We start from the raw sequence: 16,885 nt of genomic DNA, 5'->3' as shown, positions 1-16,885 counted from the left end.
TTACGTAATCGACCGAAAGAGTATTTCGGTTTGTACCTATACACTAGTATTCACTAGGTTGAGCCATATATTTATACATTTCCATCTGTAAAGGGGGAGGGCAGGTCTTACGGGGGATCGAACAGATGCAAAAGTGTTCTGATGTTATTGTCCGATCTTACCAGGCAAAAGATGAAGCTGTTGGTGTGCTAAAGATGGCTTTGCAAGATAAGAACTTCAAAGGAGACAGCGGGCAAAAGGTCTCAGCTGAGGGCGAGAAGCTTGTCAACTTTCTAGAGGAGAGAATCAAAGAAAAAGAAGAAATCATCAATAGTCGAAATAAAATGGTAGAATCATTGCAAGCGGGGTTACAACTTAAAGAGAATACTATAAAGGACAACGAGATTGCCATTTCAAAGCTAGGTCAAACAGAAAATGATCTGAAGAAAGATATAGAACTTCTGAAGGACGAATGGGGAAAGCGGGAGTTAGAATTGAACGATATAATTAATAATATGAGACTTAATTTAACCTCGGTGCAGGAAAAACACGAAACTGAACTTAACGAGAAACAACTCAAAGTTCAACAGCAAGAAGCGTTTATAAAGAGCCAAGAAGAAGCCTTAGCAGCTTTGCGAACCGAGCTTCAGAACGCAGGAAAGACGTCAGATGAGGCTATCAATGAAAGACTCCTGCTCTTGGAAAACGAAAAAGAGAGGCAGTTCTTGGAAGAGAAGCGTGTTTTCGAAGAAACAGAGAGGTCCTTGCATGCGGAGCTGGAGCGGATGTCAGCCGAGAAGGACAAATTATTGAAAGATGTGGAACCATTAAGGACTCAAGTATCCGAGAGGAACAAAGAGGCAAAGGAAGCGAAGGAAAAATTACTGAAGGCAAAGGGTCAGATGAAAATGAAGATAACGAGCTTAGAGAAGGAGAAGAAAAAGTTGACACAAGAGCTGGAGCAGCTGAAAAAGGTATGTCTTTTTACTTTTTTTTTCAAAAAACCTGAATGCTTGAGCAGAATAAACTTTATCCCAAACAATAATTCATCAATGAGATAAATTTATGACAGTACAAGCTACAGCGTTACAAGTAATAATCGTGGTTTTATAACCTTAAATGTCATTTTTATTTATTTATTTGTAATTTTCTTTCTAACAATTTTTGAAGTATCATATTTTTATGCACTGAAATTTAAGACAATCTATAAGAATGTTTTCAGCCTTAAAATGCTCCAAAAATAAGAACAGCCCAGCCTCAACTCAAAATTAGAAGTTCTTATATAAAAAAAAGTGTAGTATACTACTTTAGCTGTAAACCCCTGTTCTCATTTCCGTGTTTTATATATATATGTATATATATATCTCGCCTCACGCGTTTAAACTGAACATGTCCAAAATTCAGCGTAAGTAAGGATTTACGTGCGGACAGGGAGAAAACATATTTCTTGATTCAACAAAACGTGTTATGTAATTTTTGAAGTTTTGAAACATGATAGCTCTGGACATGCTTCGGTGCTAAAGTGTGAACGCAGTATGTATTTACTCGTGGAATATATGTCTGCTGGATTAATAAGCTAAAAGCGACTTTTATTTTTAGGGCAAACCAGTGGCTGCCAACTTGAGCAAACTCAAAGAGAAGATTGCAACATTAGAAGACGAGAATGCAACACTTCAGTCAAGAGAAGCGAAACACGGTGAGACAATGGCCAGTCTTGAGCAGCACCAACAGAAGCTAAGGGAGCTTTCCGAGCGTTGCACTATGCTTGAACAGGAAAACAAGAACTTGACTATTAAGCTTGTAGAATCTGAGGAGGAAAAAGGCCATGTCCAACTTCAGAATGTCGAATATGAGGATAAAATCTCCAAGGAGGAGAAACAGTTCGCCTCTGACCAAAACACAAGGGTCGAGGAACTGACCCGAGAACTTGAATCTACTAGACAAGAACTACAGCGAATCTCTAGTGAGTTTGAAAAGGAAAAAGGTCTGAATGAGGAATTGAGGAAAGATGTAGGGGACCTTGCATTTAAGGAGAGCTTCATCGGGAAAGAGAAGAGTGGTTTGGATCGGAAATATAGTGAACTTGTGGAGGCAAATGAGAACCTTAGGGAGAATCTATCTGAAGTGGAAGGTTACTTGCTAAGAGAGAGAGAAGAGAAAGTCTCACTACAGATAAAGACCGTTCATGTGGAGGAAGAGAAGGATGCGTTAGATGCAAAAGTCAAGGAGCTGCAGCAAGCTCTCGATGATTTTATCTGGACCACGGACAAAGAGAAGAAGGCTAAAATGATGGATTCACCACAAGAGGATGGTAAACCGTCATTCAAATTAACGTAGATACGCCTGTTACTTTTTTTTGGTTTGTGAGCGTCTTGCGAAAGGTGGAGTGATTGGAATTCATTTCCAAATTGAAAAGTTACTTTGTATATTCAATGCCCGGTAGATAATCAGCATTTGGGACACCGTAGCCAAATTCGTAGTCTCGAGGAAGCCAAGATTTCTCTTGTCTCTTTTGAGCATAGTTTCGAAAAATAGTCATAGCTAATAGTCAATGAAATGTTTCCAAATGTTCCCAATATTTTAAATTCCAGACGGCTGCGAAACTATATTTTCCATCACCTGTCTATAAACCCTATACACGCGTGAGGATACACACGCATCTGATGAATTGCTCTAACAAGTTAAAAAGGGGAAATTCGATCGCGTTTTGTGAAAAAAAGAGTATTGTTCTAGTCTCGCATGATTATGTCTTACCCTGACTCTCTCCTGATGTCCAGATTTACCTGGAGATGAGGAGATGGCAGTGAGTGGTGGCGAGTCTACCATCGTACCGCCCTCTATGGAGGGTTCCACGTTCACGGATATCGTCAAGCTATTGGAAGACGAGAAGTACGGCCTTGAGCGCAGACTCGACATACTTGTTAAGGTGAGGTTATGGGGATTGTCACGCAATTTGGTGACGTACCGCTTTTTAAAAGAATAGTACCTCCTGGAGCGCAGACTCGGCATACTTGTTAAGGTGAAGTCACTGAGCTTGTCACGCAATTTTGTGAACCGCCTTTTAAATGAATAGTACCTCCTGGAGCGTAGAATCCATATACTTGTTAAGGTGAGGTCACGGGGCTTGTCACGCAATTTTGTGATGCACTGAGGCCTTCTCTTAGTTCAAGAGCGGATGGATCTCCGTATAATCTCTTAGTTCAAGAGCGGATGGATCTCCGTATAATCTCTTAGTTCAAGAGCGGATGAATCTCCCTATAAAGTTTGCTGCCTCTTCTTTTTCGGTAATAATATTATTCTTCCTTGCTCACGCAGCACTTTTTGTGTACAGGAACGGAAGAACCTGCAGGGGCGCGTTGAAGAGCTGGAGGAGATGCTAGAGGCTGAGCGTGAGAAACAACACAAGAAAAACGAGGAGATCAGCTCTGACGAGGATGCCGAACAGGCTAGACAGGCCTTGGAAGAGACGATGCACACCACCATAGAGGAGCTGCACGAGGAAGTGGAGACACTCAGGTCAGAAGGCTAAAGCCGTGGTCAAACGAAACGCAAGTCAGCGCAAGCTGTCGCATGTTTTGCTACTTGTTACAACTTAAGTTTTGTTTGGCCACCAACTTGCATTGACTTGCGTCCAGGCGTGTACACAGGGGGGGGGGGGTGTGGGGGGGCAGGGTGCGCAAGGTGCGCGCGCACCCCCCTTGGCGACCAAAAGTGGTCATTTCTTATTAAGGAATCTTCAGATTCTATGCTTTTTCCATATGATTCCTATTACTCCCCCCGCCCCAGCCAATCCTGGGTATGCTGCTGGCGTCGAATTTAAACATGTTCAAATTTTTAACGCTAGTTTGTTAACCTGCATTCACTTTCTTCTCGTTTTGCCACCCAATGCAAGTGAAAGAAGTCCTCGCAATAAAATCAAACATTTTTCATCTCAAACTTTCTCAATTTCTGGCGATATTATAAAGTAAAAGGATATCTCAGACTATTTGCCTCTAATTTTTGTATTTTTGGGACAATTTATTTAATTTTATACCAATTTTTGGCTGTTTGTACCTGTTTTTTTTTTTTTTTTCGTGGGCAGCGCCCGCCAGTGGTGGTGACGTCAGCAGCACGTGCGGGAGCTCAAAACTGACAACTGGCATCAAAACTTGCGTTTCGTTTGGGCACTTTAACGCAGGTTAGCGCAAGTCAAAACTTGCGACAACTTGCTTGGACTTGCGTTTCATTTGGCCAGGGCTTAATGGTGTGCTAGTCCTAAAGCGCGACAGCAACACTGCTACTGATGTTAACTCATCAGTTTATAAAATACAGATAGGTTAAGTGATCTGACATTTTCTCTTACTCGTATCTAGGTCACGCTTGCAAGATGTTGGTCAGGCCAAGCTTGAGGCTGAAAAGCTCCTACAAGATACCCAAGCCACGGTGCAGCAGCAAAGTGAAGAGGTTCGGTCCTTGTCCAGTGATATTGATAGGCTAAACCTGCAGCTGGCTGAAGCTGGGAATCTAAGGGAAGAGAACGCTTCACTCCGGCAACAGTTACTTGATACAGAACACACAAGGGGTATGTACTCAATGTAACCTTGGTGGTCAATCTGAGGATCATGATGACCGTGAATAGATGAGATCATCTTACTTTTGCATTACTTTTGAATTGGTCTTCCAATATTGACATCGATAACAAAGGTGACTTTTTATGGTCAGTTTTATGGGGCATCTGCATGTACATATGGATAAGACTTCTTCAGCGCATGAAGAAGTCTCGTTAAAGACGAAAATCTTGCAGAATGGAATACCAGTTTTTGGTGTATTGTATTTTTTCTTCTGGTTCACAAACACGACTATTTGGGCCTTTTGTATTGATTCACATAGGGATAAGCATGTTTAGGGATAAGCATGGTTTTATAAAAAAGATGCGTGAAAACGGCGTTGAAATAATCATAAGCAGCACAAAATAAGTGAATGTTGCTTTACAGAGTATGTGTGCTGGTTTAGTAGATGCCTCAGTTGTTTTGTGAAGAGAACTGGTAGTGCCCTGTTATAATCTTGCTAACAAACGTGTAATTATATAGCAACGGGGTGGAGCGTGTTTTTCTTGTCAGTGTTTGGCTGCATCAACGGGATATTGTGTGCATGTTAAAACATACCAACATAAAGGGTGGGGCCTTTAGTGTCAGTATCTGGCCGACATGACGGAAAAACCTGGAAAACGCGCAATTCCAGATAGAGAGAGAAGACACAATTTATTACAATGGCTATAGGTTCATCGTATTACGGACTGATTTTCAAAACACAAATAACGTGAGGCCGAAGTGCACATAACCAGATTTTGGCTTTTTAAGATAATTTTTCCTTGATCATCATTGCCCTGTGTACCGTTTCAGGGTCGAAAAGCTCAAATTTCAATGACACTTTACAAAAAGTCGCATTAATTTAAAAAACCTCGCACTTGATTCGGTGTAAAATGGGCTTATTTAAAGCGTCACATCATGTTTTTCCGTCATGTCTATCTGGCCACATTACTAAAGGGGCATTATTGTTGCATTCAAAGTAATTCGCCGCTCATTCTTTACTAACAATCATCTGTCTTTTTATAGCTTCAATAGAAGCACAAGTAGCCTCGATGCAAGAATCTAACGCGATAGAGAAGGTGCCACCCTCGACCGAGATTGAAAGCTTGAACGTAAGGTTAGATGAGGTTACCAACGAATGCTTGCAGACAGGGGCTGAGAAAGCTAAACTGGAGGAGCAGCTACAGGAGATACTTAGCAGCAACCAGGTACGTAATATCAGTATCAAAAACTCTTTTAAAAGCTCCTCTTGAGGTAGAAGGCGAATGCATTAAAAATTCACGTTTTTAGTGGAAAACTAACGTCAAAATAAACACAGAAAAGGCTGTAGTCGTCAGAGAAAGCACCCCACCACACACACACACAAAAAAAAATAGTGAATATAGGCTGTTTCCGAAGTTATAAACGTTCTGACTGATTCGTAAATTCCGAATAAGTTACTTGTTGTTCTTATGTCGCCAAAAGCCGTTGTGAGCACGAGTTTGTCACCCCATAAGTCACGTGATTCTTAGTGCAAGTCGCCTATTGAAACAGTATGCTCCAGTGTGGGGTTTTCAATTAGCCCCGTGGTATGTGTTTTTAGCTACGATCAAATAATATTGTGCATTAGGAAAAGGCCTTCCAGGGGATTTTTTTTAGATTGTATGGATTTAGCATTTAAAAACACTTCCCGATGGGGCAATTCCGTAATTCTGTAATTGATGTCCTTTTGTGGTACAGAGCTCTGATGTCCCGCACTTTAACTGCTCCAATTTAATGGAAAATTTAATACAATTGCATGCCTGTAAAATATTTGGATTATCAGCAATCTCGAATGCTTCTTCTTATGTCACTTATAATCTTCTTATTCTACCCCTGATTCTTGTTGTAGAACCGCGCATACATTAATCCACCCATTCGCACACCATACGTTACTCTATACGTGTTAATGTAAATATCTTATAAACCTAATGGTAATAATATTATAATAATGATAACAAAATGAGTCTCTAATGTGTTTGCTGCATGTTGTTACTCGTGCCGTATATTGTTGACAGCATTTTTAGTGAAGGTTTTTATTAGAATTACCAATGGTGGTTTAATGTCGGAGACCTGGTAAAAGTAAGAGTAATTGCTATAATAGATCAAGTTAATTAATTTCAATTCCTTTTGGTATTCCCGCTGTCTTTGAATTTTTGTTTATTTATTTGTTTGTTTGTTTTTGCTTTGAGTATTAACTGAACCTGTGGCTAAACAAAACTTAGTCAAGTTGTTGTGCGTGCATCTTTGCCTGATGTGGTGGTGGTAGTTAAGGTTCGGCATTGGTTTAGCTATGACATAATCATCTAATTAATCTTAGTGATCAAGCAAAGCTCACTTGAGTTTGTTGTGTTTGTATATGTGATTGCAGTACTGGTATTTTTTTTTTCGTATTAGGGTGATTTAGATCCACGACGCCGGCAAGAAGACGCCGCCTCGCGCACGTTTGCGCGCGCATGCTTTTCTTGCCTGCGTCGCGTCCTGTTCAGGACGGCATTTCATGCTTTTTCACGTCCTCTTCTGGACAGGACGCCGGCAAAAATTAGCGTGCGCGCGGAATCGAACGTGCGGGAGGCGGCGTCCTCTAGCCGGCGTCGGGGATCTAAATCACCCTATTGGCTAAGTCTGGATATAAGCGTAACTAAGTGTTATGTAAATGCACTGCCATCTGTCGCCTCGCTCATTCATACGTTGCCACTTGTCCAATCTCCTCTACAGTCCATGCTCTCTGAACTCCAGAGCACGCTGGACTCCAAGGAGCAGGAGAATGGCGAGTACCTCAGGAAGCTTGACGAGCAGCTTGAACAGAGCGAGAAGCATGCGGAGTATCTGGAAGGCCGGATCGCACAGCTTCAGCAGAACCTGTTCCTTATTAGGTATGATAAGATATTTTCTTACAACACGGTAATGTCTTGTATGGTATCATTTCCTTATAGAGTAATGTGTTTCTTATAAGGGAGAAGATATCCTTGTATGGTATCGTGTTCCTTAAATGATAATGTGTTCCTTATAGTGACAAAAGGTGTTCATTTCTTGTGGAGTATTTTTTTTTTTGTAAAGTAATGTGTTCCTTGTAATGTAATGATTTGGGAATTAGGTCAGTTTTCCTAACGAGGAAATATTTTCCTTTAAAGCTAATGCTTTCGTGGTGTGGCATTGCTTTTTTTTTATATGGTAACGGTTGTCTTATAGGATTTTGATTTCTGTTAGTGACTTTGTGATTGATCCGTGGCATCGTCAATTCAATTGACTTACAAATTCTTGAAATCCATTAAATGTATTTCACTGCAGGTCTACATTGCAAGGTAAAGAAAAGCTGATAATCAACGTCCAGCACGAGCTTGAGAATAAGGATCAGACGATCACAGAACTCCAAGATCAAATCAGGCAGAATGAAGATGAACTAGTGCTGTTTGGCGACAAAGTAGCCGCAAAAGAGAATGACTACTCACAAGCACAGGTTAGTACCATTACGCCAAAGGGAGACACGCATGATGGAGAGGAGGATGTCTGACATCTCCGAGATAAATCAAGATAGTTTTGTGCCCTGTAAAAAGTAACAAGAAGAATGCATGAGGGTAGGACAGTAACCCGAAATCCTGGTGCATAAAAATCTCCCTTCTCTATTTAAGTTCTGTTGTATAAATTATGACTTTAGCCGATCTCTTTTTTTTTCTATTTTGATGGGTAGTCTGGTAGAGTCGCGCCTAAAACACATCAAGTCTTCAGTAAAAGTTACGTCAGTTATACCAAACAAGGAAATAATGAGTACCTATTCTTGTCCTTTCTCCACAGCATCTACTGGTACTGAAAGATGCTAGTATCTCCGCTCTAAACGATAAACTCGAGGAAAGAAATGCACAGCTCGAGAAAGCAACGAAGAGTCTGCAGCAACGTAAAAAGCGTGCCGAGGAACTGGACTCTCGCCTCGAACAGCTGGACAAGGCAACTGCTGACGCTATTAAACAAAGGGACCTCGAGATATGTACACTCAAGGAGACCATCGAAAACCTTAAGAAAGAAAAAATAGATATAGAAACTCATTTGCAGTCAAGTTTGACAGAGATGTCTTCCGCTGAAGAGGAGAAAAATGCAGAGTTTGAAGGTTTGAAGAAGCGGCTGTTAGAGCTGCAAGCAAGGGAGGCAGAGCTTACAGATAAGCTTGCTGTTGCTGAAAACACGGCGAAGGATCTGGATGAAGTGAACGCCTCCTTACAGGCACGACTTTCTGAACTTCAAGCTTTAAACAACGAGCTTGAGGAGAAGCTGATGGACTTATCACGCGTTGGGGAAGAACTGAAATCCGAAAATGAAGGGCTGCAACAGAAGTGTTTGGATCTTGAAAAACAAAGAGACACGATTAAGCAAGACTTAGCAGATGTGCAGAAAGAACATGAGAATCTTAAATCTGCTGTTTCAATATCCGAGGGGGAACTTTTGAGATTCAAAAACACATTGCAGTCAGAAAAGGAGGAGTTTGAGAAAAAGCTAAGCTCTTTGCTTGAGCAGCTATCAGAAATGGAGTCAGAAGTTTCCGTTTTGAATAAATCATGTACCGAGAAAACTAGCGAGGTTGAACATCTAAAGAGGCAGCTATCAAATCGTGACGAAGAGCTGGAGGAAATGACTTCGGTAAAAGAAAGAATCGTCGACGAGTTAACAAACCTATTTACCGATCGGGATACCAGGGTAAAAGAACTAGAACAGATGATAGAGGAAAGAGCTCATGAGTACGGACAGGAAATTGAGGAAAGAAATAGCGTCATAAGGGAGCTACAACAGAAGGAAGAAGCTTTAGTGGATGCCCTTGAAGAGAAAGGAGATGAAGCATCTAGCGCTGCTGGTGATTTGAAACTGAAGCTTGACGCTCTTAAGATACAGCTTGAAGAGAAAGCCCAATTGGCTGAGCAGCTCCGCGCACAGGTAGACGAGAAGGGGCGGCATATAACCCAGCTTGAAGGGTCGATTAATGAGTACAAAATTGTTTTAGAAAAGAGAGACTCTACTCTTTTAGATCTGGAGAAGGAGTTGGAAAATAAGATTGAGGAATCGAATCGTGAGAATGAGGAGAAGAGTGCTTGGATAAGGGATGTCGAAGAGAAGGCCCTTGAGATTGCCAATGTGCTTGAACAGAGGGACAAGACGATCGGTGTTCTGAATTCGAAGGTGAAGAACATGCAGCAGGAGCTGGAGCAGTATAAGAAAGAGTTACAAGAGAGTCTGTCCATCAGTACGGTGATGGAGCAGACGTTGCAGGTTAAGGAGGCTTCGCTTATTCAAGCTGAAGAGACGCTAGAAGAGCTCCAAGAAAATCAGCAATATATTGAAAAGGTTGAGCAGCTAGAGAAACTACTTGGAGAAAAGGAAGAAGGTATCAAGGCTTTGGCGGACGAGCGCGATCGACTTCAAGGTGCTTTACAAGAATCTGACCCTAAGATTGCTGGAATACAAGGATTATTATCCGAGAAAGAAACAAGTATTCTAGCACTACGTGGAGAACTCGAGGCTGAAAAAGCTAACGCGGAAGCTTTGGCTACAGAAACAATAAAGTTGAAGGAATCCCTTGATGAAGCCCAAGGATTACTATTGGAAAAAGAGGCATTAATAGCAGATTTAAGTGAAGTACAGACAAGACAAGCTGAAGTAAATCAACTGAAAGACGCCCTTAATGAGAAAAGAAAGATCGAGAAAGACCTAACAGAAATGTCCCAAGAGCTTGGTCGTGAGGTTGTTCGGCTCAAAGACGAGTTGGGAAAACAAGCAAGCAATGAACTGTCATTTATAGCCAAAACAACTGAGCTTGAAGACCAGCTAGTTTTGTTAAAGGAAGAGTTGAACTCACGGGTTTCAAGTCTGGAGAATGTATCTAAACAACTTGCTGAGCTGCAGTCAAGTGCCTTAACTAAAGACGAAGAGATTTCCAGTTTGACGAAACGCCTCCAAGTGACTGAGAAGAAAGGCCTAGAGCAAGTGTCGTCTTTAAATGACATCGTCAATGTCTCTGCAGAGCGAATACGAGCACTAGAAGAGGAGTTGGGTCACCTGAAGGCATCAAAAGATGAGTTAAATACACTCCGTAACTCATTTGCGGAAGAGTATTCCTCTCTTCAGCAGATGCTAGGAGAGAAGGAAAACGAAATTAGTCTACTTGAGGCGAGCTTAAATGAACGAAATCAGAGCTTCACGGTAATGGAAACGAGCTGCCTCGAAGCAAATACCAAGGCGGAGGAAGTTAAAAGTGAACTTGATCAAGAGCTCGTTAAGCATGAGGCGGAGGTTGCTACGTGGAAAAAGCGAGCACAGGCATTGAAGAAGAAGTACGAAGCTACCCTGAAAGAAAAGGGAGAACTAGAGAGTTCGCACAAAGAGCTAAGCGACGCCCTTGCTGCTCGCGCTACTGAGGTTCAGTGTTTAAGAGATGAGTTAAAGGACAATGAACAGGGGATGGATAACAGCTATCAGGCTATCCTGAAAGAGAAAGAAGAGCTAGAGAGATCACACAAAGATCTTAATGAGGCCTTGACTACCAGCGTTACTGAAGTTCAATCTTTAAGAGATGAGCTACAGAGCAAACAACGGGATGCTTTGCAGCTAGCACAGTTAAAGAAGCAATTCAGGGAGCAGGGGAATGAGCTGAGCCAAGCAACTGAAGAGCTTGAAGAACTGCGAGAGGAGCATGTGAAGTTGTTGTCTTCGTCTGAGTATGCTGATCTCGAGAGAAGTCAATTAAGGAAAAGATTATCCGATTTGGAAGGGCTGATGGCTACACTCAAGAACGAAAAGGAGTCACTAGAACACGAGCTTGGGTCTGCACGAGGGAGAATCGATGATCTAGAGACGAAAAAGAACCTACTGACGGAACAGCTAGAAATCCTCAACGAAAATCTTAACTTGAAGATTCAAGAACTAGGCATGGCTCAGACAGAGCTTGGAACACTCCAGAGTGTCGCTAATGCGACAGGCGGTGTTGACGATGCATTGAAGGAAACAAAAGGGCTGATCGAAGAAAAAGAAAACTTAATAAAGAGCAAAGATGCTCAGATTGAAATGATGAACGAAAGTTTTGAGGTTCAAACGGAGCAGATTGCAGCCTTAAAAGGCGAACTTAAAGCATCGACAGAGAAAACCGCAGAGCTTGAACAGCAGCTTTTAGAGCGATTAGACGAAAAGGAGAGGGAACTCAGCGCCCTACAGGCCTGTCTTGATGAAAGAGACTCTAACTGCAGTGCTCTTGAAATCAGCTTCCATGAAGTCAACAGTAAGGCGGAGGAAATGAAAGCGGAGTTTGAGGGAATCCAGGAGAAACACGAGGCCGAGATTGGAACATGGAAAAAGAGAGCTCAAAACCTGAAAAAGAAATACGAAGCTCTTGTTAAAGAAAACAGCACTATGAAGGAGGAAATGGATTCACTTCGTAGTGAGGCTGAACAAAAGAAAATGGAGTACGAAAGTAAAGAACAGGCGATGCAACAGTTACAGAGTGAGAGAGAAGTGCTGAATAGAAACACTGAAGGGCTTAATGAAGAGTTGGCCAACTTAAATAAAATCGTGGAATCTCATTTCTTAGAAATTGCTTTATTAAAAGAGGATTTACTAAGCAAAGACATGGATTCGCAACAACTGAAGGAGCTTAAGGAAAGATTCCGGGAGCAGGCATCCGAAATAAGCCAATTCCAGCAAGACTGTATCATCCTGAAGGAGGAAAACGTCAGTCTTTCCAAGGCCGTCGAGGAGGCTGTAGCCGAGGCTGAAAAGGAAAGAGAGGTGTCTCAAGAAATAAGATCAGAGCTGAATGAGTTGACAGCCAAGAAGGCTGCAGAGTTTGAGGAGCTATCAGCATCGAAGGATGCAATGTTAGACTTGGAACGCCAGAAAGAGTCGCTTTCTGAAAAACTTCTTGAGACAAACGAAGAATTAAATTTAAAGGCAGCGGAAACCGAAGAGCTGAAGTCGAGGCTAAGTAATGAGTTACAACGAAAAGAGGAAGAAAATGAGTTGTACGAGTTACTCAATAGAAAGGCCGAGGAAATAGAAAATCTTAACTCTCAAGTGGAAGAGCTAGAGTCAAAAATAGCTGAAACTATTTTTTCGGAAAGTAGCACAAGAAATGAACTAGAAAACTCCAGAGAGGAAGTGGATCACCTTCGATCTGAGATCAAGAGCAAACAGGAACTGCTGGATGCCAAGACTGAGTTATTGGAGCAAAGAGATATTGAACTGATCATGGCACAGGAAACAGTCAGTGCTTTGCGCCATTTCGAGGTAGAAAACGCCGAATGGGAAGGGGAGCGAGTGATGTATAATTCAGCCATTGAGAAGGAGGTTGAGTTCCGTAGAATTCTCGAGAAGGAGCTAGAAGACTGTAAACAGCAGCTTAAGGATTATTTCGAGGAAAGAGAGAAAGCCGAAGTTGGTTTCAAGCAAGCGATTGCTGAGAAATCTCTTCAAAATGAAACCCTTGCGGAAGAAATTGGAAATCTTACAAATGAACTTCTTAATCTGCGTTCACAAGGTCAAGATGACACGATTCCTAGGGAAGTGTTTGTTGAGGAGAAAAAGGCTCGAAGCGAATTACAAGTTGCTTCTTCTAAGGAGGAAGCAATAGAAACTATCCAGCATTCCGTTCAAGAGGAACAATTGCAAGATTGTGCACCCGATGCTAATTTTAACGAAGAGCTTGAGACACTCCGACACAAGCTTGAAGAAGTGACTGCAGAAAAGGAAGCAGAAAAGCAGCAAATTCGAGAAGACCTCTCTAAGAAATATGATGAGTTAAGGTTTCATAAAGATTCGGTGATAGCTAGACTGAAGGACAAGATCCGAGAAAAGATTGAACTGAATAAGAAGCTAAATATTGAGCATAAAGAGAAACTGGGAAACACCGTGAAAGAGCACAAGAAAGCGATTAATGAGTTAAATGAGAGACTATCGAATGAGATTGCTTTAAAAGAGGAGCTGGCTTTTGAACTTGAGAAACTGGTATCTGAAGTCGAGCAGTTAAAAGAACTGGAGTTTGCAAATAATGAATTGAGGCACAGTTATTCTGCAAAGGAGGAAGAATTGAATAATCTTAAGGACGAGTGTAAAGGTGAAAGACAGAAGAACGATGAAGTTAATTTGCGATTACAAGAAGCCCTTCATGCAGCAGAGAATCTGAAACTTGACTTGGAAAGAACTCAGACAGAAAAGCTAGAACTGGATCTCAGACTTAAGTCTGCTCTGCCAAACTCGCAGAAAGAAGACTTGATGAATACCTTGTCCGAGAAAGATCGGTTTATTCAGCAACTGAAGAAGAAATTGAAGGAAGAAAGGAACGAGGCAAAGGAGACGTCAGATAAACTGAATACTGCTCTTGTTGAAAAGAGCAACGACTTAGCCGTGTTAAGAGCTGAGTTTGAGACGACAATGAAAGAGTTGGAACAGTCATATTTACGAGAAAAGGAAGAAATTATTAAGCGACTGGGAAGTGAGCTTGACGACAATGTTCAAGAAAAGGAAAGAATGATCGAAGAACTAGAAGCTAAACTTCAAGAAAAAGAACTAGATGTTCAGTCAGTCAGAGATGCAAAAGATAAAAATATTGAAGAGCTAAAAGCTAAACTTCAAGAGCGAGAAGCGATGTTAGAGTCAGCAAACGAGGGTGAGGAATTACTTAAGTCGCAATTAGAAGCAGCAAAACAGTTTTACGAATCAGCGTCCAGGGACTTGAACGATATCCTTGATGATCTAAGATCAAAAAACGAACAGCTTCAGAGACAGTTGAGCCAAAAAGACAACCAGCTTCAGTCTATGAAGGAGGATGTCAAGAATACTGAAGAGGAACTAAAGCTGGACCTAGAGAAAGTTATCCAAGAAAAAGAAGACCTCGCGGAGAGCTTTAGGGAAGAGAAAGCCGAATTAGACTCTAGTTTAATGGACATGACTGCTAAATACGCTGAGCTAGAGGCCCAGTTAGAGACCATAAGCCACGAGAGGACTTCCTCGCTAGGCGAGATGGGAGAAATCAAGGTTAGAAAAAAGGCCATGGTAGTATGTTGTGTGTATACCTCTCAATGGTGTTACTTTTGCATTCTAAATATGGAAGATGATGTAATGTTTTTTAAACACATTCAATTCCGGTAGGGATTTAAGAACTTGCCTATAGTGGAACATAACATTAGCAACGCAGACCATTTTATCGTATACGTATTGTATCCTGCTGTACTATTGATCACTATTGATCAAATCGGATGAAGAATGACTTAAGACATATAATAAGAGTTAGGGAAAGGCGGGGGTGATTACTATTAGTCAAATCTGAGAATAAGTCAAAACAAACATAATAATTAAGACATAAATATGACAATTATTCTGCTTTCTGCTTTGAAAAACATGCTTTTAATTGAATATTGCAGAGTGAGTTTGATGAAGCAACTACAACTAAGGAGTCCCTCTCCTTAGAACTCGACAAAGCCAAGAAGAACTTTGAGAAAATTAAAATCAGGTTGAAGAACAACATCAAATCCACGCGCGAAGAGAAAGAAAAAATGAAAGCGGAAATAGAAAAGATTTCTTCTGAAAAACATGAGATTTGCACAAAGCTCAGACAAGAATTTGAGGAAGCCTTGAAGGACAAAGATGATGTTTTGTCTTCTTTAAGAGAAGAGATGGAATGTTTGCGAGCTGAGAAGGATAGCTTGGTGAGTGACTTAGATACGCGAGCTGAGGGTTCTAAAATTGAAGAAAAGATCAAAGCAATGGACACTGAACGAATGGTTGCTGCATCACCTGGGGAGTACCTAAACGAAGCGCACAGCCAGGACGAGATTGAGAGGTTAAAGCTCGAGCTAGAAGTGGTACAGCGTGAGAAGGAACAAATACTAGAAGAGAAAGACAGGATTCGCGAGATCGTGAAAGAAGAGTTTGATAACATTTGCCAAGGGCTAAGAGGTGATTTAGAAAGTGCTATGAGAGATCGAGACGAGATACAGCGTTCTTCTCACATTACGTTCCTCGAGATGGAGAGAACATTAGTGGAGAAATCTAAGGTTTGCGAACAGCTTCAAGGAGCGATAGAGGAAAAAGTGAACGAAGATATGACTTGGAAGGACGAGCTGGAAAGATCCAAAGCTGAGCTGTTCACAAGAGCGTCATCCCTGCACGAGGAGAAAAAGACATTGGAAGAGATTCGCGACGAATTAGAAGCCAGTTTATTTGAATCCAAGCGTGAGCGGGATCAACTGCAGTACGATCTTGAGAAATTGAAGGTTGAAAAAGATAAAATGCAAAAGCGTTTTGATAGTGAGGTTGAAAAGGTTTTGAGAGATAAAGGTGACGTTTGTAAGAAGCTTCGTCAGGACTTTGAAAAAGCTTTTGAAGAGAAGGACACCACCGTTCAGAATTTAAAGAAGATTCTAGACGATTCCAGAAAAACAAATTATGAACTAGAGCGGGAATTGTCAAAGAACAGCACCGAGCTACAACGGGTAAAAAATGAATTCGATTCGATCATACATGAAAAGGATAGTGTGGTGGACAACCTCAGGATCCGAATTGAAGAAATGCGAAAAGAGCGGGGAGAAATGGAAGACAGATCGAAAGCAGTTATAGGAGAAGTTCAGACTCGCTATGATAGCAAAATCCGGGAGCTCGAGGAGACGATTGAGAAAACGTATCTTGAAAAGGAAGAAATGTTTAATAGACTGTTGGCTGACTCAGAAAAAGGGAAGGAAGAGTTGAGTGAGGGGCTTCGACGGGAGTTCGAGGTTTTGATCACACAAAAAGATGCGGTAATTCAAGATCTACAGCAGGGCGGGGAAAGCTCTGTATCCGAACTGAGGGAAGCGAGGGCAACAAACGAGTCGCTGGTATCTGAACTAAGAAACGCCAATGAAGACAAGGTATGTTACCAAATGTTCATATAGACGTTGACAATTCAATCTGTTAACCAGGTCACATCGTTGAAAATTAGCTGCGTGGTTGCTTCCTTGTACGCTTTATGTCTTCGACTCGACCATGCTAATTCCTCTTTGAAATTCAGCATATTACAGCAGCAAAGTCCCAAAGTTTTCCTTTTATTTCGAGCTGGGTTTTGTGTAGCGATTCGGTAATCGTGACAATGAACTCTTTTCTTGAATAGCCAAAAAGGCAAATTCAAGTTCTATGATTGTGCTGATTGAAAAAAATCAGACCCAATGTCTCCAAATTTTGTAGCTCGCACAAATGTACACTTTTCCTCGGTTTCAAGCGCTTACCTGATATATTTTCAATAAAAAATAGCCAATAAAGTGTTTAATGACGTACCAGACGTCATTCTAACCATAGTTAGAATCTACTTACTA

The 16,885-nt window shown here is 41.4% G+C and overlaps 1 protein-coding gene across 4 annotated transcripts in view; it reads left to right on the top strand.

Annotated features, from left to right (window-relative positions):
- LOC116611454 (golgin subfamily B member 1) overlaps positions 1 to 16,885 on the top strand; it is a 40,083-nt gene that overhangs the window by 7,113 nt on the left and 16,085 nt on the right. Inside the window, exons 8-18 of one of the 4 annotated variants that reach the window (XM_048722333.1) lie at positions 165 to 953; positions 1,579 to 2,290; positions 2,757 to 2,905; positions 3,311 to 3,495; positions 4,332 to 4,540; positions 5,574 to 5,755; positions 7,284 to 7,441; positions 7,857 to 8,025; positions 8,361 to 11,124; positions 11,155 to 14,573; positions 14,960 to 16,444. In XM_048722333.1, the coding sequence (XP_048578290.1) occupies positions 165 to 953; positions 1,579 to 2,290; positions 2,757 to 2,905; positions 3,311 to 3,495; positions 4,332 to 4,540; positions 5,574 to 5,755; positions 7,284 to 7,441; positions 7,857 to 8,025; positions 8,361 to 11,124; positions 11,155 to 14,573; positions 14,960 to 16,444 (10,221 nt within the window). Of the gene's footprint in view, positions 1 to 164; positions 954 to 1,578; positions 2,291 to 2,756; positions 2,906 to 2,978; positions 2,999 to 3,310; positions 3,496 to 4,331; positions 4,541 to 5,573; positions 5,756 to 7,283; positions 7,442 to 7,856; positions 8,026 to 8,360; positions 14,574 to 14,959; positions 16,445 to 16,885 lie in introns of those variants that run through there. The other 3 variants (XM_048722332.1, XM_048722331.1, XM_048722334.1) reach the window with 3 other exon arrangements.

Source organism: Nematostella vectensis, chromosome 15, assembly GCF_932526225.1.
Source record: "Nematostella vectensis chromosome 15, jaNemVect1.1, whole genome shotgun sequence".
NCBI classification, from domain to species: domain Eukaryota; kingdom Metazoa; phylum Cnidaria; class Anthozoa; order Actiniaria; family Edwardsiidae; genus Nematostella; species Nematostella vectensis.
The sequence above is the reverse complement of the archived record's forward strand: the minus strand, read 5'-3'. Positions and strand labels throughout refer to the sequence as shown.